Below are 27,396 nucleotides of genomic sequence, written 5' to 3'. Positions count from 1 at the left end.
AGTTCAACCCTGGTCTGTGTGTGCTAATGGATAAAGGTGTGCTCATAAGGTGAGGTGCATCTGAGTATCAGTGGAGTGAGGCACCTGTGAGTGCTAACCTGCGTTTGAGCACTGATAATCTGTGAAAGCCAGAGTAACAAAATAAACTGCTATTCACTCTTGCATTGCAGGTAAAAGCCTCATTCGCTCTGGATACTAGAAACCAGCTCCCCAGCCAGCCAGTGATAAGGAGGAAAAGGACTCTGTTACTCTGAGTCCTGACAGCCAGCCTCCATAAAAAGGAAACAGAATACAAGAATTGCAATGCACCTGCCAAATCAAGAATACATAAATTGACCATTTACATATCAATATTCCACTATCTACTCATCACAAACAACCATGAGATTGACCTGTATATTTAACTTCTATCTTTTTGATTGGACTCATTCTCATTTCTAATCTATGTATTTGCATTATATTATTATTTCTACTCAGCAAAAACTCAATCTTTGTAAACTGAAGAAAGCCTGCTTGAATTGACGCCTTTGAAACATCGCCTCATTGGTAGGGGGTAGTATAATAAAGATGAGGAGGGAGTGTTAGTTCATTCCTCCATCTGTGGGGGCTTGACAATTTTCCTGTCAGGAACTGCAATAAGTTTGGGAATCTTGCCCAGAACCTGGTTGTAATGCCATCTTCCCAACAGTTCTACCAGTGAAGATAGCAGCTGCTGAGGCTGTCAGGGGGACAAGAGAGGCAACTGCCTTGGGACCCTGTTGAAGAAGTGGTTAAGGGTTTACTTCTGGGCTGGGGCCAGGCAGTCAGGCATTGCTAATTACAGGGCAGCCCCTACAGTAACAACCATTGTCAATGGGAACCCCATAACCAGTGGCTACAGCCCTGGAAAAGAAAAGGCCCACAGCCTTCTCCAACAGCGGTTGCCTCAGTGGAGCTGGCAAGTTCCCCACGTGGCCCTACCAGCTCTGGAATAGTGCTGCCTTCATTTCCCACCGCTTCCCTCTCAATGCCTTTGCTGCTATTTTACTATCCCTCCCACCCACCAGCAAATGGCCTGACAAAATCTTAGCCTGTGTATCAGACATATTAGTGTTTCTCACCTTTTTGATTTGATTGGATTTATAATTGTCACATGTACTGAGATACAGTGAAAAGTATTGTTTTGCGTGCTAAGCAGACCATCAGGGTAATAGAATAGATTGCAGAATATACTGTTACAGCTGCAGGGAAGATGCAGAGAAAGATCAACTCTAATATATGAGAGGTCTGCTCATAAGTCAGATAACAGCAGGGAAGAAGCTGTTCTTGAATCTGTCGGTACTTGTTTTTAAACTTTTGTTTCTTCTGCCCGATCAAAAAGGGTGGAAGAGAATATAACTGAGGTGGGAGGGGTCTTTAATTACATTGGCTACTTTCCCGAGGCAGTGGGGAGTGTGGGCAGAGCCAATGGAAGGAAGAGATAACATGGTGTAGAGCTGGATGAACACAGCAGCCCTAGCAGCATAAGAGGAGCAGGAAAGCTGACGTTTCAGTTACCTTTTGGCTGTATGCTCCTTCCTCCCCTTGTTCAGAAAAGGGGGAGGGGAAGTGGATTCTGAAATAAATAGGGAAAGGAGGGAGGCGGATAGAAGATGGATAAAGGAGAAGATAGGTGGAGAGGAGGTAGACAGGTGAAAGAGGCGGGGTTAAGTGAAGGTGAATGTAGATGGGGAATTAGGGAGGGAATAGTTCAGTCCAGGGAGGACGGACAGATCAAGGAGATGGGATGAGGTTGGTGGTTAGGAGGTGGCGGTGGGGCTTGAGGTGGGAGGAACGGTTAGGGAGGCGGGGATTTTGCTGGGCTGGTTTTGGGATGTGGTTGGGGGAAGGGAGATTTTGAAGCTTGTGAAATCCACATTGATACCCTTGGGCTGCAGGGTTCCCAAGCAAATTCTTTTATCTCAGATTCTCCAACATTGGCAGTTCTTACTATCTCTACAACAATGGAAGGAAGGCTGGCTTTCGTGATGGACTGTGTTGTGTTTACATCTCTCTGTAATTTCTTGCTGTTCTGGGCAGAGCAGTTGCCATACCAAGCAGCGATGTACCTGGATAGCATGCTTTCAATGGCACATTTACAAAAACTCATCAGGTTCATTGCTGAATATCGTACAATATATTCTAAAGTTAGAAGGAGGCACCTGAATAAATGGAGACATTTGGGGTTAAATTGCATTTTTGTTCAGGCATGTGACATCTGACCATAGCTCAACTAGCTTTTAAAAGAATGGACTCATTTCCTCATCTCAATATTGAGTTCAGTTTGGCTTATCCATAACAAAACAGCAGGGAAATGAAGCCTTATCCTATATATATATTCAAAGGACAGTGAGCTTCTTCTGCTAGGATCTTTAGCTAATGCAATAAATGTACAGAATTCCTAATCTACCATCAACATGGCTTTTTCAAATTAATTTACCATCATATGTATCCCCAATTAGAGATGAGAGGCCTGCAAATATTTTCTGTTTTTCATTGATGATGTTACAGGAAAAAGATTGAATACTTTGCAAACAAGAAAAGGCACTCAACTTTCTTAAGCTTGAGATTTTGCTCCAGAATTTCACATAAAACATGTACAGTTTGCAATATTATCTACTTCCATGATCTTTTTATAGAAAAAGTATTCATTTATTTATCCCTTCTCTCAAAAAACTCCTGCGATTCTCACTCTGTGAATTGTGTTCAATTCATGACAGGTCCTGTGGTGGCAGACATGCAACTAGCTTCATTGAACAGGCAGGAGAAATTCCCTGTTTTCATTGCATGCAACATAGAACAGTAAACCACAGGAAAAGGCCCTTCGGCCTATCATGTCTGTGCTGACCATGATGCAATTCAAAACTAATCTCACTGCTTGCACAAGGTTCATATCTCTGTTCCCTGCCTGTCCATGTGACTGTCTAAATGCCTCTTTAACTTTGCTCATGTTTCTGCTTCTATCACCTGCTCTGGCAGCCCGTAGATTCTAGGAACCTAAACCATCTCCCTCCCACTGTGGTCATGTAAAAAATTTGCCTTCCCTATCTCCTTTAAACGTTGCCCCTTCACTGTAAATCTATGCCTGTGAGTATTTGACATTTCCACCCAGGGAAAGAGCCTCTGACAATTCACTCTTTGCATGCCTTTCATAATTTTACATATCTCTATCACATTGCCCCTGAGCCTCTGATGTAGTATTGGAAACCATCAAATTTTATCCAACTTCTCCTATCCAGGCACATTCCGGTAAATCTCTCCTGCATCCTCCATATCCTGCCTACGTTGCAGTGATCAGAACTGTGCACAATACTCAAAATGTGGCCTTTCGAAACATGACTTCCAACTTTTAACTCAGTGCCCTGACCATTGAAGGCAAGCATGCTATATGCCTTCTTTATTGCCTTCTCCATTTGTATTGCCATTTTCAGAGAGCTATGGATTTGGACCCCAAGATCCCTCTATATATCAATTCTCCTAAGGGTCTGGCCATTTGCAGTATACTCTTTTGCGTTTGTCCTCCCAAAATACATCACCTCTCACTTGTCCTGATAAAACTCCATCTGCCATCTCTTTACCCAACTTTCCAGCTGATCTACACACTGCTACATTATTCAATATCCTTTCTCACTGTCCCTAACTCTATCAATTTTCATGTCATCTTTGCCGGCTCCTCAAAATCCTTCTCAAGTGCTTTGTGAAATACTGGACAAGGCAGATCGAACCTTGATGTCTCATGCTGAGGACAGGAGCTTCCTCGAGTAGAGTGCTTGGATTGCAGAACTCAAGAACCCCAGGTGTAGTACTCAGACTAAAAAAATTGTCACTCGGACTTGCAAATCCTGTCAACTCAGCCTAGCTGACATAAGCTATAGTTGTGGCAAAATAGTCTGCAGAAATAGAAAATTTTCTGAAGAAGGGTCTAGACCCGAAATGTCAGCTTTCCTGCTCCTCTGATGCAGCTTGGCCTGCTGTGTTCATCCAGCTCTACACCTTGTTACCTCAGATTCTCCAGCATTGACAGTTCTTACTATCTTTGCAGAAAATAGTCATCTTTTCCATTGAAGTGAAATTTGAGGTATACAAGATAATGAGAGGCATAGATAGAGTTGATAGCCAGAGACTATTTCCCGGGGCAGAAATGGCTAGCACGAGGGGTCATAGTTTTAAGCTGGTTGGAGGAAAGTATAGAGGGGATGTCAGAGGCAGGTTCTTTACGCAGAGAGTTGTGAGAGCATGGAATGCATTGCCAGCAGCAGTTGTGGAAGCAAGGTCATTGGGGTCATTTAAGAGACTGCTGGACATGTATATGGTCACAGAAATTTGAGGGTGCATACATGAGGATCAATGGTCGGCACAACATTGTAGGCTGAAGGGCCTGTTCTGTGCTGTACTGTTCTATGTTCTATGTTCTACTATGATATTCTGGTCTCAACCTCTAGTTTTGAAGAGAGTAGGCATTTTAAATATGAAAGGATATTTTCTCTTTCCAAATGCAGATATTCTTGCTTTGTACTTTTTCAAAATTATTTTCCATTGGTTTCATGCTCATTTGTAAATTTTTAAACATCTGTTCATCTAATCTATCCCAGTTGGGAGAGAGTTAAACTAGTAATGCATGCTGACCTTTTCCACGGGAGATTTTATTAACCACAAGATTAGAAGTGAACGGCGAGTCACTGTTGATTGTGTTTTTAATGTGGTCTTGTTTCCTCCCTCCACCCCCATTCCCCAGGCTACCATTATGCAGCAACTTTCAACACATTTCAATTTAGTCAATCTGTCACAAACCTTTCTGCTGGATCAGACTTTAATTCACTGCGATCCTATAAATATTGTGAAGTAAAAAGACCTATAAATGTACCTGAATATCAGTGTCAACTAGCTAAATTTGTAAGTCGCTAATGGTTTCCTTCTACGAGGTTGGAGCCATGAGTATTTTACATCTTCTGATTTTCAAAAAGAAGTGAGGGAAGGATATCATAAATTTCAAATTTTCAGCAATTTCTTGTGAATCTTGTTTTGAGTGTTTTATTTTGAAAAAGAAAATTACATCAGGTGTATGATACAACTCTTGAAGAATCCATCATATTTGCCAATCTTGTCCTTCAGTGCCAACATATAGCATTTTTTAATAGCATGCAGAGCTTCAGGGCAAGTCTTCAGTTTGCTTAATAACAAAGAATGATTACTCCTAGTCACTGAGTTTTAATGGCACTGTAAACAGATTTCCTCTGTTCTGTTTTTCTTTCACCGCAGCTGTTCTGAAATCCTTGCTTCATTGCAGTACCTTTTTCTTTGTATCAAAGGACCTCAATGATGTATTCTTGACGTGAGAGAATTCAAAACTGTTACAAAACTAAGATTGTCAATTTGTCATTGCCAATGAGGATTTGTACTTGTTCACATATATATATATTAATGATGGAGAAAAGGAAAACGATACTACACTTGGATGGGCTTGTGATTGTCTTTCGCCTGAACTAGATTATTGTTACTAAGGTCCAAAAGAGCAATTCCAAGAAGAGGAAAAGTCTTGTGATGTCTCAGCCAACATTTCTCCCTTAGCCAACCCTAACAAAAATGCTGATTAACTGGTCATTCAGATTAATTCTTGTGAGATGGTTAGTCTCTCTCTCTCTCTTTCTCTCTCACTCGCTTTTTCTCTTGCCTTTGCTTCTCTTCTTGCTCTCTCTCCCCTCCTCTCCCTCCTCTCTTTCTTTCTCTCTCTTTGATTAATTCTCACAGCAATAAGGCTGCATGCCAGATCTTTGCATTAGGAAGGTCAATGTTGTCATGTTGCCAGGTTGGAGTTATTGATGTTTTGGGTTTAGTAAACGTCACCAATTTGGATAAAGAGACTCTTAAATAAAGAAACACCCAGACAATTAATATGTCATTACTTATTTCTTATGTTTGAAAAGACTTGACCATCCATTCCTGTCCCATAGCTTACATGTTGTGGAGTCTTCTTATCCAGTTGAAGTAAACTTTGTAGAGGGGTAGCAAAGTGAAAGAAGTATGAAGGGGAATGCCTCGGCTTGATGTGAAGCCTGTGACAGAGCTTGTCTTTCTGGTAGCCCTTCAGAATGGGCTGATACTTACCAGGTACCCATGACAAGAACGTATGCATGGAGTCTTCTAACATGGGGAGGCTGTTAGGCTGCTATTGGTAGAAGATCCTGTCTGACCAGGAGATGTTTCCAGTGCTTTCCATAGATATATGATATCATAGATATTGGAAGGATTTACAAATTGTTAATCAAATTATTAGGCTACATACTGACAAATGTGTCCACAGTGATCAATGCGACTTGAACTTGTAGCGTCTGGCACAGGAGTAGGGATGGTACCATGTGCATTCCAATATCAGTGGTGTGCTTAATGCTAAAACAGGCTGCTGAGCTCTCTGCGCCTCTCCCTGGGCCATAACTACACTGATACTAATTTTTGGAGCAATCGATCAACTTGGCTTAACCGTGTGCCTCTAAACTTCAATCCCTTTCCCAATTAAATATCGATCCAATATCATCAACTTGATTGAGCTTAATAAACAGAACAACACCGATTATGGTTCACCACAAAACATTATTGTCTTGAATGCCATGACTGTTGTGATAAAGTTTTGGTATGCAAGCGAATAGTTCTGAGTTATAAGCAATAATGACTTTATTGATTGTTATTGAGAGTTTAGACCAAGTGAAAGTTCCCTGATAAGCTAATCGGAAATAATTTGGTCACCTTCCAGTAAGTACAAATAGTTATTGACTATTGATTTGATGCTAGTAATGTTACTAATACTAGGTTAAGCCAGGCCAGTCCAGGTCTTCACTTCTTAATAGTTACACATGTGGCTTAATTCTGTGCTAATGGACTGGAGGTTTGGATGATGTGTACAACAGTAATTAAAATATCGTGTTGCAATATCATGAACACAATCTGTTTTCTGATCAATAAACAGTGTCGGCTGGCTGAGAAGCTGCGAGTTACAACTCCCTGATCGCATGTAGGGGCTATTACAAGCCTGCACTGGGAAATAAATCAATTCAGTAACACTCATTCACTGTCATTTTGGTTACAAAACTAATTTTTATCTACCCAATTACTGGTTTGAAAGAAATTTGGAGGGCATTGCCTCTTCATCTGGTTTGTGGGAGTTGTAGGCAGACTTAGCACATTATTTACATCTTTCCTTAAGAATTAAAAGATAAGGATATTTCCTTGACCTTCAACCAGCAAAGAAAAAAAAGACCTGGTCATTATCTCTTTACTGTGTTGTACATTGTTTGCTGTCCTCTAAGAACTGCAACTGCTTTTCAATTTCCCTTGGGATAGGAAACAAAACAGAAATGGAAAGCTCTCATGGTGCTGCATCCTGGACTTCGTCTTCTTCGTCTCCAGCTTCCGCTTCCCCCTCAGGGACAAGTTGCTGTAGACCAGCTGTAGAGGAATCTTCACAGTGAGACTCAAGCAGCTCTTCAACACCCTCACTCTCCACTTCTTCAAATCCAACTTGCTTTGCAAGATCAACACAATGTTCTTTGATTTTTGGGAGCTCCTCTGATGGATCAAAACCTTTAAAACTTTGAAAAAAGTTGGGAGAAGCTTCCACCAAACTACATACAGTCAGTCCTTACTGACATCACCCCAGGCCTCCATGATAACATCAATTGCATTCTTAATGTGAAAGCTCTTCCAAAAGTGAAGAACACTGTCCCTATCTCCCTCAGTGGCTGCAATCAGGATCTTAAATGTGTGTCTTAAATAATAATCTTTAAAAGCTGCTATTGCACCCTGGTAACCATGGGTTGAAGGAGAGAGGTTGTGTTTGGGGGTAGAAATGGCACTTAGATGTTTTCAGGAAGTTCACCAATGGTGGGAGGACAGCTTGGCACATTATCCAGGATGAAGAGAATCTTCAAATCCAAAATATTTTTCCTGCAATACTTTCTAAAAACATTTTCCAAAACATCAACAATAAGGTCAGAGAAAATTTGCCCCATCGTTAATCCTGACCTAAAGTAGATGCCCAGTGTAGACTAAAGGTAACCTTTCAAGGCTCGGGGGTTGGCAGCATGGTACAGCACCACAGTCTTATGTCTTAAGTCTCCACTGGTATGGGCAGTGTAAGGTAATGAAGGCTACCTTTGTTAACTTATTAACATACTAGAACATTAGAACATAGAACATAGAACATTACAGCACAGTACAGGCCCTTCGGGCTCGATGTTGTGCCGACCTGTCGTACCGATCTCAAGCCCATCTAACCTACACTATTCCATGTACGTCCATATGCTTATCCAATGACAACTTAAATGTACCTAAAGTTGGCGAATCTACTACCGTTGCAGGCAAAGCGTTCCATTCCCTTACTACTCTCTGAGTAAAGAAACTACCTCTGACATCTGTCTTGTATCTTTCACCCCTCAATTTAAAGCTATGCCCCCTCGTGCTCACCGTCACCATCCTAGGAAAAAGGCTCTCCCTATCCACCCTATCTAACCCTCTGATTATTTTATATGTTTCAATTAAGTCACCTGTCAACCTTCTTCTCTCTAATGAAAACAGCCTCAAGTCCCTCAGCATTTCCTCGTAAGACCTTCCCTCCATACCAGGCAACATCCTAGTAAATCTCCTCTGCACCCTTTCCAAAGCTTCCACATCCTTTTTATAATGCGGTGACCAGAACTGTACACAATACTCCAAGTGCAGCCGCACCAGAGTTTTGTACAGCTTCACCATAACCTCTTGGTTCTGGAACTCGATCCATCTATTAATAAAAGCTAAAACACTGTATGCCTTCTTAACAGCCCTGTCAACCTGGGTGGCAACTTTCAAGGATCTGTGTACATGTACACCGAGATCTCTCTGCTCATCTACACTACTAAGAATCTTACCATTAGCCCTGTACTTTGCCTTCTGGTTACTCCTACCAAAGTGCATCACCTCACACTTGTCTGCAATAAACTCCATTTGCCACCTCTCAGCCCAGATCTGCAGCTTATCTATGTCTCTTTGCAACCTGCAGCATCCTTTGTCACTATCCACAACTCCACCGATCTTAGTGTCGTCTGCAAATTTACTAACACATCCTTCTACGCCCTCATCCAGGTCATTTATAAAAATGACAAACAGCAGTGGACCCAAGACCGACCCTTGCGGTACACCACTAGTAACTGGTCTTCAGGATAAACATTTCCCATCAACTACCACCCTGTGTCTTCTTTCAGCAAGCCAATTTCGGATCCAAACTTCTATATCTCCCACAATTCCGTTCCTCCGCATTTTGTACAATAGCCTATTGTGGGGAACCTTATCGAACGCCTTGCTGAAATCCATATACACCGCATCAGCTGGTTTACTCTCATCTACCTGTTTGGTCACCTTCTCAAAGAAAAACAGCTGTATTCTCAAATATGCATTGTTTCAATGTCAAAGCAAGGGCCCCATCTGGTTATTCTGGTGAGTCCAGTTAAGTGAGTTAAACGACTTTTGGTTCTCTTTTAATAGGTGGAGAGAGATTTCCTCGCCAGGTCTCCCCCTTCAACCAATCTACCAAGCACATGTCCATTCAGCTGTTTTTTTTTGAATCCCTACAGTGTGGAAATAGGCTTATTAGCACAATAAACCCACACTGACCACTGCCCACCCTCCCCCCAACAAAGAGCATTCCACCCAGTCCGATCCTTCTAACCCTGCATTTCCTATGGCTCACCCACCTAACCTATGCATCTCTGAACACTATGGGCAATTTAGCTCAGCCAACTCACCTAACCTGCACATCTTTGGAATGCAGAAGGAAACTATTTAAGGTCCCCGGTCCTCTGAGGCAGCAGTGCTAACCACTGAGCCACCATGCTGTTATGAGGGAAGTTGTGACAACAATCTTTACACTTCAGAAATAACTCCATCTGTGATACCACTGCACCGTGATTAACCATTGACCTTTGCTTCCTCGTATCCTGTACCCACTACTCCAAATTAACACAATTTGTGCAATGCTGGTATCTCTGCAACAGAACACATGAATTGGAATGTGAAATTCAGAACACTTTGAAAGCCCTTCCCTAAAAATGAATCATTTGATTACACAGTTTAATAGGTTACAATCAAAAGTGATACCTTTAATTGGGCATATATACTCAATGTAATTATTACTCTCGTTATAGATAATAATTTAGGAAGAATTAACTCTTTCAATTAGGGTCCATTATGTATCACTCTCCAACAATCTGAGGTATAAAGTGGGTTTTAAATCATGCTGCTGGATGAATATCTCACTTTAAGGTCTGTTTTGTTCAACTACACTCTTCAGACAACCTGAAATCTGATCATTCATGCATAGTCAAGGCTGCTGTTAATAAACTCCCAGGATAGCTTTGAAGGGCATTTAGTTTCAAGGCAAAACAGATCATTTTAGTTCTTGCTAAATTCTTAATTGGAATAGTGTTGGAAGACTTTCTGTTTTCAAGATGGTTGGGGGAATATATTTCGGAGGGTGGTCTGGTCCGAGTCCACAGTTTTTTCTGGAGCGTGCATCACGGTTTTTACCCTGTAATGGCTGATTTTTTTTGGCTACTGTATTTGCACAAGTGCATTAGGAAGGCTCAGATTAGTTACGAGGAGACTCATCATTGCATTCAAAATGTTAACATATGAGGAGGTGCTGTCAAAATTGTTTTTTTTTGTAATGGGAAGATTAATTTTAATCCCTGGAAGACTGGAGACACTAGCCTCTGATTAAAACTCCTATTGAATAGGGCTCCCAGCTGGGAAGAATGTCCTGTGAAGTACAATGATATATGATCTGAAGTGAGAAAGAGCTAATTAGTCCATCTAATGTATTCCCTGTAACGGCCAGGGCAAATTTGTATAGTTTCAGCCTGTTAATGTTTTCTTTAACCCGCCATTGAAACACACTACTTAGACTTGCAGTTTGGTTTTCTTATTTTGCAAACAACCTTGGTGCACTGCGATGAGATTTTTATGCAATGCCAAGATGTTAATTTATTGCCACATTAAGCTACATTTTAGAAAGAGATGAAACATTGTAAAGGTAAATATGAAAACAGACCATACTGCACAAGTCTTAATTTGATCACAGCAACATTACCAATGGTTAGATATGACAAATATTAGAGTGTTTGGTTAGTTTGAAAAGTGCTCCAGCCTCTTTTGGATCTGGAAGAATTTAAACTTTTTGTTCTTGCTTAAAATTGTTGTTTTAATTCACTTTCCCTTTGATGTTAGATGTTCTGCAAAATCCTCTACTAACCACACACATGGCTTCTGTGCTTGATGGCCTTCAGAGCTTTCAATCATTCCATGCCCTGTTGAGGATGTGATATTTTGCAACACCCTTCTTTCATCTCTATCTTTCTCACACAGATTAGCAACATATTTCCAGGTTTCCTTCCGTGCTCACTGTAAATTAGTCACTGAAAGGGATGCAGGAGTGAATCCATTACTGCGCTTTCTGCAGAAAAATACAACTTACCATATGTAAATCATATTGCCTTAGAATTATTTCCAAATGCGTCACCAGACAATGAATTTCTTTTGAAGCGCGATAAGCTAACATGACTTCCACTTTGCACATGGTAAGGTGAATGACAAGTTAATTTTGGTAGCACTTGGTTGACTGAGGAATGTTGGTTTGGTGTCTTGGGGAAAACCTGACTTTTGTTTAACAATGTAGGGGGACGTGATGGACCATTAATCCAGGGACCAACATAATGTTTTGGGGGCCTGGGTTCGAACCCTACCACGGTAGATGGTGGAATTTGAATTCAAGTTTTAAAAATCTGGGATTAAGAGTCTAATAATGACCATGAATCTGCTGTCAATTGTTGGAAACCATTTGGTTCAGTAACGTCCCTCGATGTTGTGCCGACCTGTCATATCGATTTGAAGCCCATCTAACCTACACTATTCCATGTACGTCCATATGCTTATCCAATGACAACTTAAATGTACCTAAAGTTGGCGAATCTACTACCGTTGCAGGCAAAGCGTTCCATTCCCTTACTACTCTCTGAGTAAAGAAACTACCTCTGACATCTGTCCTATATCTTTCACCCCTCAATTTAAAGCTATGCCCCCTCGTGTTCGCTGTCACCATCCTAGGAAAAAGGCTGTCCCTATCCACCCTATCTAACCCTCTGATTATTTTATATGTTTCAATTAAGTCACCTCTCAACCTTCTTCTCTCTAATGAAAACAGCCTCAAGTCCCTCAGCCTTTCCTCGTAAGACCTTCCCCCCATGCCAGGCAACATCCTAGTAAATCTCCTCTGTACCCTTTCCAAAGCTTCCACATCCTTTTTATAATGCGGTGACCAGAACTGTACACAATACTCCAAATGCGGCCGCACCAGAGTTTTGTACAGCTTCACCATAACCTCTTGGTTCTGGAACTCGATCCCTCTATTAATAAAAGCTAAAACACTGTATGCCTTCTTAACAGCCCTGTCAACCTGGGTGGCAACTTTCAAGGATCTGTGTACATGTACACCGAGATCTCTCTGCTCATCTACACTACTAAGAATCTTACCATTAGCCCTGTACTTTGCCTTCTGGTTACTTCTAACAAAGTGCATCATCTCACACTTGTCTGCATTAAACTCCATTTGCCACCTCTCAGCCCAGATCTGCAGCTTATCTATGTCTCTCTGCAACCTGCAGCATCCTTCGTCACTATCCACAACTCCACCGATCTTAGTGTCGTCTGCAAATTTACTAACCCATCCTTCTACGCCCTCATCCAGGTCATTTATAAAAATGACAAACAGCAGTGGACCCAACACCGACCCTTGTGGTACACCACTAGTAACTGGTCTCCAGGATGAACATTTCCCATCAACTACCACCCTGTGTCTTCTTTCAGCAAGCCAATTTCGGATCCAAACTGCTATATCTCCCACAATTCCATTCCTCCGAATTTTGTACAATAGCCTATTGTGGGGAACCTTATTGAACGCCTTGCTGAAATCCATATACACCACATCAACCGGTTTACTCTCATCTACCTGTTTGGCCACCTTCTCAAAGAACTCAATAAGGTTTGTGAGGCACGACCTTCCCTTCACAAAACCGTGCTGACTATCCCTCATCAACTTATTATTTTCCAGGTGATTATAAATCCTATCCCTTATAACCTTTTCCAACACTTTACCAACAACTGAGGTAAGGCTTTAGGATGTCATTGTGAGATTGTGGGGCAAACTTAATGCACAGAACTCAATTCACAGCCTTCTGACCCAGGTATAATATGTAGCCAAAACCAAGCTTGGTTTCCACACAACCCTGGGCAATATGGGTGTAACACACAAGACAATGGCAATCACATGTCAATTTAAATGTATTGGCCTGTACTGTAAGGTAACAGAGATAATTTAGGAGATATCTGAAAGGATCATGCTGACGAACCTATTGATGTGAATCAATCACCACCAACCTCTATTGCTCAGAATTTTGTAAGTTCTTGCCTTATTTTTTATTGTGGAAAGGAGAAGTATGTTTTTAAGAGTGCATTTTCCTCTGAGCCATTCCTCGGTCTAGCTTGTCAGGTACTGTTGTGACAATGCTGACAGTTAAAGATAACCACTTAGTTCTCAGACATGGTTAGAGTGTATGTGGTACATGCTGAGTCAGCTTGCTTAAATTCTGCCAATAACACACAACATCTTGGCAAACTGTCCAGCTTTCAGTATTGTCTGGCTCTAACCCTGATTAAATTGGGAAAGTATGCTGACAGTGCAATACAGTGTGCATTTCTGGGCCAATAATGCAAGAACTTTCATTTCCAAAGATTGTAATTATTATTTAATTTAGTGAAAGATATGCTTTAAAATTCATTCGATATCATCCTAAAATTGGCCAGGTTGTGAGGAAGAAGGAAGATAGAAGATTTCTATTTAAGCCAAGCATGCCTGATGTTTTAAATATTGTTAGATTCTCCACTTCTTTAGAATAGTATGTCCCTGATCATTCAGCATCCAATGCCCAGACCTTTAGTAAGCTACATTGAGGCTGAACCTCTTCAATCCTTAAGCAGATTTGACCCCAACGCCCATTTACTCAGTGATTGTTGAATTTCAATAATTCTTTGGGGAGGTATAGTGCAGTGATAATGTCGCAACACTGGTAATCCAGAGACTCAGGCCACTGTTCCGCAGGAGTGGGTTTGAATCCTACTTTGGCAGATGGCGCAATTTGAATTAAATAAAATGTTGAATTAAAAGTCTAATGGCAACTATTAAACCAATTGTCCTTGGAAAGAACCATCTGGTTCCTAAAGGAATAAAAATCTTCCATCCATACTTACTCTGGCCTACTTGTGAGTGCAGATCAACAGCAATATGGTTGACTCTGTACTGCCATCTGAAATGCCCAGAGTAATACAATCCCTAATAGTGTGGAAGTAGGTCTCTAGGCCCATCCAATTCCCTATCCCAGTTAATCTGTATTTCCCATGGCTAATCCACCTAGCCTGCACATCCCCAGACACTACGGGCAATTTAGCATGGCTTAACGACCTAACCTGCACATCTTGGACTGTGGGAAGAAACTGGAGCACCCAGAGGAAACCCACACAGACACAGGGAAAATGTGCAAACTCCACACAGCCTAAGGTAGGAATTGAACCCAAGTCCCTAGTGCTGTGAGGCAGCAGTGCTAACAACTGAGACACTATGCCATCCTAGAAAGCCCTTCAATTCAAGGGCACTGAGGGATGGGCAAAAAATGTTTTGTTTTCCTGCACACCCATGCTCCACAAGAGGATTTTTAAAAAATGAATTACACCAGAGGCTAAACATGATTGCCACTTTGTAAAGAAATAGAAAGGCCATTCTCGTTTTTGTAGCTGATTTCCGTTTGTTTTTCTTACTCATTTTGTAATAACATTTTAGGAAAGATAGGCACAAAGAACTTGTAGCCTTTCTGTCCAGGGTTAATTGTATGCATTAATGAAACAAGTGACAATGAGAAAAAATCAGTTACATGAATTCATGCTTAGAAAATGAGGAGTCAAAAAAAACATATTTGCATTTGAGTTCCAGAAAATTATGATTCAGTGACCATTTTAAAAATTAGTTGCTTTAAAGAAATCATTTCTCTCTTGAATGTAACAGAAATCTATCCCATTTAATGTTATGTGGCCCCTTATGTATTTTTAAGCGAGTGTACAGTCCAATTTGGTCACTGCTGATCCAGTTTCTGTGTTGAAAATAATTAACATTCATATGACTGACTGGAAGATAAAGAACATTTTGTTTGTGTCTGTCTGAGAATGACAACTGAAACTGTCTTAAAGCTGTGTAATTATCCCAGTTAGTACCAGTCAAGTTTGATCTTAGAGTTGAATCAGGCTTGATAGACCATAAGTTTTATTTTTTATTTCTGTTTACTTTGGGAGTCCATTGCTGATCATATTTACAGAAGACTGCAAATGTACTTTTAAAAAGATGTAATTTTTTCTTAAACAAGTCAAAGACATGATCTGTATTGCACTGGATAAGCGCTATTGGAGTAGTGTCCTTACAACCATCAAAAGGAATTAAAAAGATATGCAGAGAAAGTGGGAATGTGGCGTGGACATCGAGGATCAACCATTATCATATTGAATGGCAGAGAAGTTCCTATTTTGCTGTATTTCTATGGTTTATCATTTTTAGCTCTATAATAACTCTTTACAAACCCTAAAACCTCATGATGAGACACTGCTGTCTCTGCCTGACAGCATCTCACCCAGGTAAAATGGATATAATTGATTTTCTTTTGACAAATTCTGTGCATTCACTTGGCGCTGTTTTCATTAGCTAATCTCTCCTCAAGCCCTTTAAAACAAGGTGCTAACTGTACTCATTAACAGAGATTCCCTAAACTCATAGTTGCAACAGCCTCTTAGAATGCCTTCCTTTCTAAAACCTCCACAGTATTATGCTTCAGGGCTTTGTTTTCATTGACCTCTAAGCTTCTCCCAATGCTTTCCCAATACTGACTACTGGTAACAACACTTCTGCGCTTATGGACCTCTTCTTTCTGAATGAACCTGCTTTTGTTTCTTTGTCTGTGTCAGCAATTACATTAGTAATTAACACCCTCTCCAAGGTGACTTGCTGGTCATTTAGTTAAACTCGTGTGATTTCTTCCAAATACTTTTTTGAATTCACTATTCAAAATGACCTTTTGGTTTTATTTTAAAAGAAGTTAACCTTCACAGAACCGAAAATTAAGTTTCATTTGCATTCCTCTACTTTAGAACCTAAGTTTCCAAATAACAATAATATGTCATGAACCTTCATTTTGACTGATAGACATTTCTGACAGAGTTAAAGGAGAACAAATGAGAAAGTTGAAATAATTTTGATAGTTGAGGATTCAGCTTTTTGGGGAATATTTTGGGTTCAGAAAGCTGAGGGAGAGCAATAATTGGGTAATGTTGAAAGACACAAATGGAAAACAGTATAGGTAGAGGAGCTCTGAATTAAAGATTTAAAGATTTTTCTTCCATGAATTTTGGTGTTATTTAAAAGCCTGGACAGTGGCTTTGCCAGATCTGTATACTCCACACTGTCAAAGATATCTTGAACCATTTGGCTAGTCTTTGGCTTTGACTTTGAAGCAGAAGATTTGGCTCTGATTTGTCAATATCCCCTGCTTAATGATCATCTTGGTCTGACCCACATTGATCCTGCATGTTAAAATATCCTTTTCATGTCTCGGGGTTGGGCTCAAATCGCGAGGGAAATCTCTTGTCTCTACATGGCTCAATCCATTTCTGTTTCTGAGCTAGATGTTTGTGATTTTAAGCTCTACACCAGAATCTAACACATCAGATAGGCTAACATTCACATTCAGATGAGACGTATGGAGTACAATTTGTGAAAATATGAGGTTCCTCACTTCATTAAGTAGAACAGCAAAGCAAAATATGATTAAATGGAGAGACAGCAAGATACTGCAGAAAGCTGTACCACAGAGGATTCTGTGTATCTTTGTAGAGGTGGTATTAGTTTTGTTCAGGATTTGGTCGGCATGGATTGTTTAGACCGAAGGGTCTGTTTCCATGCTGTAAATATCTACACACTGAATCACAAGGGTTCACATACAGATAAAGCAGGTAATTAGGACAGCAAATGGAATGTCGACCATTACTGCAAAGGAACTATAGAATAAAAATATGAAAGTCTTGATACGCCCGTGGCGCGAATTGGCAATACCTAAGAGCTCAGTATATGGCTTTGGCTCCGTTATTTAAAGAGGAATACGCATGCATTGTCACCTGTGTTTACATACATACTGACAGTTACTGCACTACAGATTTGATCATTATATATGAAGCTCATGGATGTCTTTGTGACTGATTTTATAAGCACAGACCTTTCCCCACACTGTCATCTGTCAACTCTAAGTGAGCGTGTGAAACTTAAGCAGAAAATTCTGAAAATACACAACAGGTATTCATTGACTTTCAGTCCATCTCACCCATGTCAGTTCTCTGCAGTAACAATTCACCTGGTCCCATTCTCCATACCCTGGGCAATTTCGTTCTCTCCTGTTAATTGTCCAGTTCTGTTTTGAAAATTTTGATTGAAGTGAATTGGTCTCTGTCACATGTAGTAGTGCATTTCAGATTCTAACCATTCACTACATATAAAAGATTTGTCCCTATGTCACCATTGCTTCTTATTTTGATCACCTTCAGTCATCGTCTCTTTGACCTTTCACTGATGGGAAGTATCTACTTCATTCAGAGAAAGTCCTGGAGAAACTCAGTAGGCCTGTCAAAACATCTGTGGAAAGAGGAAAACAGAGTTTACATTTTGAGTCCTGTAGTGACTTTAATAAGGTCAGCCAGCCGAACCTCGCAGAATATGAGTTCCCCAATCGGGGCTGAAAATCGGGCCCAATTTGGGAGCCCAGGTTGACGTAAAAAGGTTGAGTGTCAGGGATACTGGTGCTCTGGAGCCAGACTCCATATGAGGCAGTACTGTAGTCAAGGACTGTTCACATGTAAATATAGGGTGACTTGGTGATGGGATACGAGCCTCTATGGAGTTATTTCATGATCCTTCATTAGAACTGGAGTATATCCATAAGGTTGATTGGAAGAAACTTCCAAGATTTTGACTCAGTGACATTGAAGCTACAGCAATATATTTTCCAGTCAGGATATAGAATGACTTGGAGGGGAACCTGCAGTAGGTGGTGTCCCCATCTGCTGCCCTTTCCCATCTAGATGGAAGTGATATTGGATTTGGCAGATGCTGTCAAAGAAACATTTGTGAATTTAAGCCATGCCCCCTACTGGTGCACTCCCAGCTGCTACTGTTGCATGTGGGAGGATTGAAACGTTGAGCCTTGAATTTAAAATCTGAATTGGAATGACATGACATTCACAATATCTACTGATGGCATCGAAAAGAAGAAAAAGAGAAAATATGAAATTAAATAGTCAGGCCCATTATTGCTCACCCCAGTTGCTGGAACGTGTTCTCTGTAATTGTTTCAACAGATCCATAGCCTGGCTTATCCTGAGAATGTGGTACATATAATGATCTTGAACCAGCACCAACATAAATAACAATTTCTTAAACTTCCTTCCACAGCCATCGCTGTTGCAGTTGTCATTGTGGCATTGGTGTTGGTTTATGAACGCGCCTGCTATCTTTGTAGGTAGGTCATTTGCAGCCTAATCTATTAAGCATATATGGAATTGCTAATGCTACAGATGCAACTATCAATGGTGAAAATTGGAAATAAATTTTAAAAAGTAACGGTTGATGAATGGTTTTGAACTTTGTACAGATATGAAGTGTTGGGATTGGTTTCCTGTGTCTCCAATAGGGTAACATAAATTGTAAATGGCACGTCCAATTTGCAAGAGGTGTGGTGGAAAGGTTTTTGATTTGAGAATCAATCAGGATGCAGAGAACTCAGATTCTGGAGTTGAGAGCGTTGGCTTATGAGGAGAGATTGAGTAGACTGAGACTCTACTCATTGGAATTTAGAAGAATGGGGGTGGGGGTGGTGTTCTTATGGAAACATGTAAAACGATGAAATAAATAGATAAGATAGAAGCAGGGAGGTTGTTCCCACTGGCAGGTGAAACTAGAACTGGGGACATAGACTGAAAATAAGGGAGGAGCAGATTTAGAACTGAATTGAGGAAGAACTTCTTCACCCAAAGGTTTGTGAATCTGTGGAATCCCCTGCCCAGTGAAGCAAGTGACGATATGAAACAGTTATCAAAGGTGGTAAAATCTGCTAAACAAAATTTCCTTGGGGAAAATTGCTGTAGGAGCAGAACAAGTTTCATGGCAAGTGGTCTGGGTCTGGAATTGATTGTTGCGGAATACGGTAGAGGCAGGTTTGATTGAGGTAGTGGATGAATCGTTGACATGAATAGAATGGAAAGTATGTGTTTTTTTTTCCAGGATGCAGGGGTCAGTTACTAGGGGACACAGGTTGAAGGTGCTGAAGTTGGGAGTGGGGGAGGGGTAGGGGTCGGGTGTCGTGTTTAAAAGAGATGTGTGAAGCACATTTTTCACACAAAGGGTGATAAGTGCCTGGAACATGCTGCCAGGGGAGGTGGTGGAAGCATACCCAATAGCAGCATGCAAGAAGCACCTAGATGAATATATGAATAGGAAGGCAGCAGAGGGATACGGATCTTGTAAGTGAAGGCAGGTTTAGTGCAGAAGGGCTAGATATGTCAACGCAGCTTAGAGGGCAGAAAGGCCTGTTCCTGTGCTGTAATGTTCTTTGTTCTTTCTTTTTCCACTGGTGATACAGAGTGCTGATTTGCTGCTGCTCACTTGTGCTGGAAGATGAATCTATACGTCAGTTATATTTGCTGTACATTTTATTTGCTACATTTCCCTATATATTACCTCTGGGAGAAACTCTACAATTATATTGTTGACCCTGTGAAGATGTTAGCACTCCTCCTACACCTGTCTCAAATTATTCACATGCATGCAAATAAAAGGCAGTTTGATGAGACCATTTCAGTTGATACAACTGTTTGAAAATTTCACTCAACAGTTTGAATAATTTGAAACCAGTTCATGATGTGGATGATATGAAAATCTCCTTGACTGTGATGATATCACTAACCGTAGAGTGACGTTCAAGCAATCTGTTAATGTTCAAACCGTAATATGAACAAGATAAGATTTAACCTAATTCTGCCCATCCTTGGTTTTATTTTTGAGTATAGGAGTCTTTAAAAACTTGCACTGGATGATACCACAGTGTGTGGAGATTGGAATAGCAGCAGTGATAATGGGAACTGCAGATGCTGGAGAATCCAAGATAACAAAGTGTGGAGCTGGATGAACACAGCAGCCCAAGCAGCATCTCAGGAGCACAAAAGCTGACGTTTCGGGCCTAGAGCCTTCAGCAGAGAGGAATAGCAGCAGTGTGCTTTTCACTGTCCTCATTGTAAAATAAAGGCTAATTCTATTCTAATTCTATTGTCTGTGTATCAAAGAAAGAAAGACAGAAGGAATAAAGAAAGAAAGAATATACTTCATAGCAGTGAAGTACTTAACTATTTTAATAAACATGATAAAGCGGGCAGCATCATAGACCCCGCCCAAGTGTTGTGTGTATGCCTTGCTTGTAAGAGAGTGCACTCATAATGACTCCAATTGATAAGTATATACAACATTGTGTCTCTACCTGGCAGTTTGTTTGCTGAGGTTTTGGAAGAAACATTTGAAGAAATCAGTTAGCTTGCTGTAATATCTGCTCCATAACTAATGATGTATTTTTCTGTTTTGAATAAACTAACCCACAAAGTTAATCAAGCCCTGATGAGTGACTGATCATTAGACTACTATTACTAACATGGTAAGCAGCATTTTAAATAAAATACGTAATATGCACATACTCCCAAATATGTGTTCTTGTGTACCTGCATATACACACCAGAGTTTCACTTTAATTTATCAAATGAAGTCTAAGCCAAGTTTTTAAGGAAGACTTTATAAATATTGCGCTGGGGCTGTCTTGATTGGCACTGACCAGAAAACTCAATAGCTTAGTCAATGTTTAATGATGTCCTTTTGAAAAGACGATGACATAGAGTTGGCATCTGCTTCCCAGTGTGCCAGCAAACTCTGATTGACCTTGCTGTGGATGTCAGCATTTTTTGTATTAGTGAGTGGCACTGTCCACTTTCTCCCAATGTTAAACATATTTAGTACAAATTTTAATAGATGATAGGACTTCTAATGTACATTTGACTGTAGTTAAACTGATGCGTGAGTGTGCATACATGTGTGTGTACATGGTCTATGCATGTATGTTTGTGTGTGTCTCTGTTCGTGTGTACATGCATGTGTTTGCATGTGATTAGTCTGAGATGGGATATGAGAGAGGACCTCAAATTTAGCTGGATCCCCGGGTCAATATTTGACATAAAAGCTATTCTGATTGACATCTATAGCAGCGTGGTGATGGTATAAATGGGCTCCCATGATTATCCCAACATTACCAAGAGGTAACAAAGTGTGAAGCTGGATGAACACAGCAGGCCAAGCAGGATCTCAGGAGCACAAAAGCCGACGTTTCGGGCCTAGACCCTTCATCAGAAAATGGGGATGGGGAGAGGGTTCTGAAATAAATAGGGAGAGAGGGGGATGCGGACTGAAGAGGGATAGTGGAGAAGATAGGTGGAGAGGAGAGTGTAGGTGGGGAGGTGGGGAGGGGATAGGTCAGTCAGGGGAGGACAGACAGGTCAAGGAGGCGGGATGAGGTTGGTAGGTGGGAGATGGAGGTGCAGCTTGAGGTGAGAGAAGGGGATAGGTGAGAGCAGGAACAGGTTAGGGAGGCGGGGACATGCTGGGCTGGTTTTGGGAAGCAGTGGGGGAGGGGAAGATTTTGAAGCTTGTGAAGTCCACATTGATACCATTGGGCTGCAGGGTTCCCAAGCGGAATATGAGTTGCTGTTCCTGCAGCCTTCGGGTGGCATCATTGTGGCAGTGCAGGAGGCCCATGATGGACATGTCGTCTAAGGAATGGGAGGGGGAGTTAAAATGGTTTGCGACTGGGAGGTGCAGTTGTTTATTGCGAACCGAGCGGAGGTGTTCTACAAAGCGGTTCCCAAGCCTCCACTTAGTTTCACCAATGTAGAGGAGGCCACATGGGGTACAGTGGATACAGTATACCACATTGGCAGATGTGCAGGTGAACATCTGCTTAATATGGAAAGCCATCTTGGGGCCTGGGATGGGGGTGAGTGAGGAGGTGTGGGGGCAAGTGTAGCACTTCCTGCGGTTGCAGGGGAAGGTGCTGGGTGTGGTGGGGTTGGAGGGCAGTGTGGAGCGAACAAGGGAGTCACGGAGAGAGTGGTCTCTCCGGAAGGTAGACAAGGGTGGGGATGGAAAAATGTCTTGGATGGTGGGGTCGGATTGTAGATGGCGGAAGTGTCGGAGGATGATGCGTTGTATCCGGAGGTTGGTGGGGTGGTATGCGAGGACGAGGGGGATTCTCTTTGGGCAGTTATGGCGGGAAGGGGTGTGAGGGATGTGTTGCGGGAAATGGGGGAGACATGGTCAAGGGCGTTCTTGACCACTGCGGGGGAGAAGTTGTGGTCCTTGAAGAATGCGGCCATCTGGGATGTGCGGGAGTGGAATGCCTCATCCTGGGAGCAGATGCGGTGGAGGCGAAGGAATTGGGAATAGGGGATGGAATTTTTGCCAGAAGGTGGGTGAGAGGAGGTGTAGTCTAGGTAGCTGTGGGAGTCGGTGGGCTTGAAGTGGACATCAGTTTCTAGCTGGCTGCCTGAGATGGAGACAGAGACGTCCAAATTACGAAGAGTTATTAAAGATTTTGTGTCAAAAAATGTGTCACAAAGGCTCACTCCCGTTTACCTGTTTCTGCTTTATGGAGCTTTGCTTTTGTGATTAGCATTCAGAATTACGAGTGAGGAGTATAATTTTGCAGCCCACTTAATAATAGTGTTCACTTAGCTGGGTGATTTAATGACCCAGGTTTTCATTTTTGCAATGCTCTCTTAATTGTTTATCGTGATGGGGGCCATTAAATTCATTGGCAAAATACAGTTCAATTACTTAGGTGTCAACAGCATTCAATCTAACCCGGAAAATTTATGAATTGGTGATTTTTACATTTGCAAAATAAATCTGTCCCAGCCCCCATCCACTTGCCCATATGTGTCTTTCCCCCTGCCTGTTGCTCACTTGCGCATCGACCCATCCTGCACCTTGTCCACCATTCATCTGCTCATGGAACCAAGGAGAGCTTGTTGGGCTGATGCTGGATCTTTGAGAAAGCTGCTCAGATCTTTGCTTTCCTCTACATTTTTCTAATATGCCTGCAAATATTTTCCTCTTCAAATTTTTATCCAATTCCCATTTGATAGTTATTTCTGCCAGCTCCCTTTCTGTGCTTTCTGAATCATAATGACATGCGCACACATGCTCCTCAATCCTGCAGCCTTCCCACTTCCTTCTTATGCTTTCCTCCCTTCTTTTCTGCCCCAAATCCATCTGATTTCATCGATAGTTTTCTGTTGTTGAATTTTGCAATTTTGTTTTGAGGAAGGGTCACTGGGCCCGAAACGTTAACTCTGATGTTTTCTTCGCAGATGCTGCATGCTGAGACTTTCCAGCAACTTCTGTTTTTGTTTCTGATTTACAGCTTCTGCAGTTATTTCAGTTTTTGTTTTGCAGTTTTGTTTCCTGCTTAAAAGCCTGTGAAAGATCTGATCCCAATCAAACAACAAATCATTTCTGACAAAGACCGTGTTTTGTTGCAGGATGAAGTGTACCCAAACATCTGTACAGCAGCTCCTTGCATCATCAGCTCACAGTGTCAGAATTGCAGGTACTTGATCTGTTCCAGCTCTTTGTGCTTCTATCAGCAAATTAGTGAATTTGTTAAAGTATAGGAGTGGAGCTAGTGGAGAGCGGAAACCTTTTTCCATTAGGCATCTTGTGTCAGCATCAAGTACTCCCCGTTCCCAAGGTTGAATGCAGAATTAAGTTTCCTTTATGGCAACAAGTATATCATAATAATAATCAGCTTTTGAAACTGCATAGATTAGAGAGAGACATTGAATAAGATAAATCTGGAATTGAAAGTTTAATAATCACGAGGAAGCCATTGTCAATTGTAAAAACCTGTTGGATTCACTAACATCCTTTAGGGAAGGAAACCTGAGATCCTTACCTGGTCTGACTTACATGTGACTCCAGACTCACAGTAATGTGGTTGACTCTCTAATGCCCACTGAAATGGCCAGCAAGCTACTCAGTTGCATCAAAGTGCTAAACAATCTCAGAAAAGGAGTTAAACCGGAAGAACCATTGACTTCAGGAATGACAAGTCAAATTGAAACCTTTAGTTCCAGCATAGACCTCTTTACCAACATGTGAGGATGGCGCTGTCACCATTCTAGGTACGTACTGTTCCACTGACATGACAGACCCAGCCAAGCTGGTGCCACTGTGGTATACAGCGGGGAAGGAGTTGACCTGGAAATTCTCAACATTGACTCTGGACTCTGTGATGTCGTATGGCAAATGTGGACAAGTAAGTCTCCTCATGGTTATCACCTAATGCTACTACTTCTCTGAATCATTATTCCTCCACAGTAAACAGCACTTGAAAGAAGCATTGAGCATGGCTAGAGCACGGAATGTGCTGTGGGTTGGGTACGGAAAGGTCCTTCACCATCAGTGTCTCTTGGCGGCACCACTTCTGACAGAATTAGTGGAGCCTTAAAGGGTGTAATTCTTAGACAGGGTCTGCAGCAGATGGTGAGAGAATCAACAAGGGAGAATCATCTAATAGACCTCATCCTCACCAACCTGCCACAATGCATGACAGTCATGTAGGACAGACCACTGCCCAGGCCTTGCGGAGACTTCACATTGAAGAAAAACCAAACGAATTGCGAATGCTGTAAACCAGAAACTGAAATAGAGATCACCAGAAAAGCACTGCAGGTCTGACAGCATCTGTGAAGAGAAATCATACTAAATATTTCGAGTCCAGTGACCCTTCTTCAGAGGATGTGAAATGTGAACTTTGATCCCTTGTCACAGATGCTGCCAGTGCTGCTGAGCTTTTCCAGCAATCTCTATTTTAGTTTCACATTGAAGATGCCTTTTGTGTGGTATTATCACTATTCTAAACAGAATAGTTTTTGATTATACCAAATAACTCAAATGTAAGTATTTGTGAGACACTGTGGGCCAGCACCTAAGTTTCGATGATTGCGTTTGTCTTCCAAAACATGGTACTTCCTATCATTTGAGACAATTAGCAAGCTGCCTCACAGGCAGAGGACTATTCGTGTAGCTGTTTCTGAATTTGGTTCTGAAGAAGAGCCATTTGCCTTGAAATGCTAACCCTGTTTCTCTCTCCACAGTTGCTGCCAGACTTTCTGAGATTCAGCAGCAACGACTATTTTTATTATCTGAAATTGGTTGCCGCTTCCCATGAATAAGATTGCAATCACCTAAGGCCTCTGTTGTTTGCTACAAGATTGGGATCCATTAAGTTAACAAATCTTTCTAATGACATTTCTTTTGCACGTCAAACCCCCTGGCCATGTTGAGCAGTCAGTCAATTCTCACTATCACTAGTTAACTGTTTTAGCCAGTTTTTATATTTTCAAATTGATAAGCAACAAAAAATAAGCTAACCATTTAGATTGCTCAAAATGTTTGACTTTCATGTCTGGAATCCGAAGAATAGACAGGCCAAGTGCAGAGTAATGAATGAACACTGCTGAAAATTGTGTTTAACAGAGAAGTAACCAGTTGTACATAATATTTAAAAACAGCAGCATGTCATGATGCAGTATAGGTGGGGCTAGTTTTTGAATCTCCGACTTCCTGATTGGATCTGCAACTGTGGTGTACAATTACCTACACAATGGACAGAAAAATGTCAATTCAACAATGTGTCAATTTCCTTGTAAAAGAAGAACTGGTTAAAATATTTGCAACAAAATAGAGACGAAGCTCTGATCAGCGATTAGGTATTGAAAAATCTGAGATTCCAAAGCACAGGGGGGCTGAATTGGAAATACCCTGTTTGAGATAGAGAAAGCTTGTAATCATGAGAGCTGCCCTGTGACCCAAGTACTTAATCATGTTTTTGTTGCTATTTGACCTTGTAATTGTTTTGCGTTTGAACTAGAGGGAGGGTGGAATAAGCACTGAGCATTTCTACCGATCGCACAGAAAGTTGAATTGTTAAGCTCCCTGCAAAATCATAATGCCACTTTGTTAGACTATTTATTGCCTTGGGATTACACTTACAATATAGTTGATTACCCAAGAATGGCTTAATGAAACAGTACAAGTTTATGAAGAACAGAAAGGCCTATAAGAAAAAATATAATCATGGGGGAATTGAAACCAGATGTGGGAAAGAAATAACACAACGATAGGATTTATTTATCAGAGAATATAAAAACATAAGAAATAGGAACAGAAGTAGACCATATAGCAAGATCATGACTGATATGTTTGTGGCTCAAAATTCACGTTGCTGTCTACACCTGATAACTTCTGATTCTCCTGTCGAACAAGAATTTATTTACCTCTAGCTTAAAAATATTCAATGACTTCCTCTCTGCACTTTTTGAGGCAGAGCGTTCCAACTCCACATAACTCATTAAAAGAGAAAGAAATGCTCATCACCTCTATCCTCAACCCCTAATTTTAAAACAGTGGCCCTTGGCTCTAGACGGACCCATAAGAAGAAACATCCTTATCAAATCTACCTTGTCAAGACCACTCTTCAGAATCTTTAATGCTTCAGTCAAGTCACCTCTCAGCCTTCTGAACTGCCAGTCTATTTACATAGACAAGCCACTCATTCCAGCTATCACTCCAGCGAACTCCTCCAAACTGCTTGTAAAACAAATCAGCTTCCTAAGTGAGCAAAATCAAGGCAGCAGAAGGTTGTAGGTTTAGTTTTGAGTAACACTGGGAAAGCTTAGCAATATTGAAATATTGATCGTCACATTATAAATATCAGTATCAGGTTTGAAGAGGATAGTCGTTACCACACGTTAAAGTATTATCAATGATAACAAAGTGTGGAGCTGGATGAACACAGCAGACCAAGCAGCATCTTAGGAGCACACAAGCTGACGTTTCGGTCCTAGACCCTTCATCAGAAAAGGTCTCGGCCCGAAACGTCAGCTTTGGTGCTCCTAAGATGCTGCTTGGCCTGCTGTGTTCATCCAGCTCCACACTTTGTTATCTCGGATTCTCCAGCATCCGCAGTTCCCATTATCTCTGAAAGTATTATCAATGTTGTATTAGCTATTACTGAATGACATCTGCTCGGGCTCAAAAGGTTCTGCTCAGGGACTTCATGT

General features: G+C 41.3%; 1 protein-coding gene across 1 annotated transcript in view; it reads left to right on the top strand.

Annotated features, from left to right (window-relative positions):
- The window catches only part of si:dkey-192p21.6 (uncharacterized protein LOC565246 homolog), a 197,688-nt gene that overhangs the window by 101 nt on the left and 170,191 nt on the right, over positions 1 to 27,396 (top strand). Inside the window, 3 exon segments of the mRNA XM_059640359.1 lie at positions 18,632 to 18,698; positions 23,812 to 23,879; positions 24,454 to 24,587. Of these exon segments, the coding sequence (XP_059496342.1) occupies positions 18,632 to 18,698; positions 23,812 to 23,879; positions 24,454 to 24,587 (269 nt within the window).

The sequence above is a fragment of the Stegostoma tigrinum genome, chromosome 37 (genome assembly GCF_030684315.1).
Source record: "Stegostoma tigrinum isolate sSteTig4 chromosome 37, sSteTig4.hap1, whole genome shotgun sequence".
Lineage (NCBI taxonomy): Eukaryota > Metazoa > Chordata > Chondrichthyes > Orectolobiformes > Stegostomatidae > Stegostoma > Stegostoma tigrinum.
This window is presented reverse-complemented; position numbering and strand designations above follow the sequence as displayed.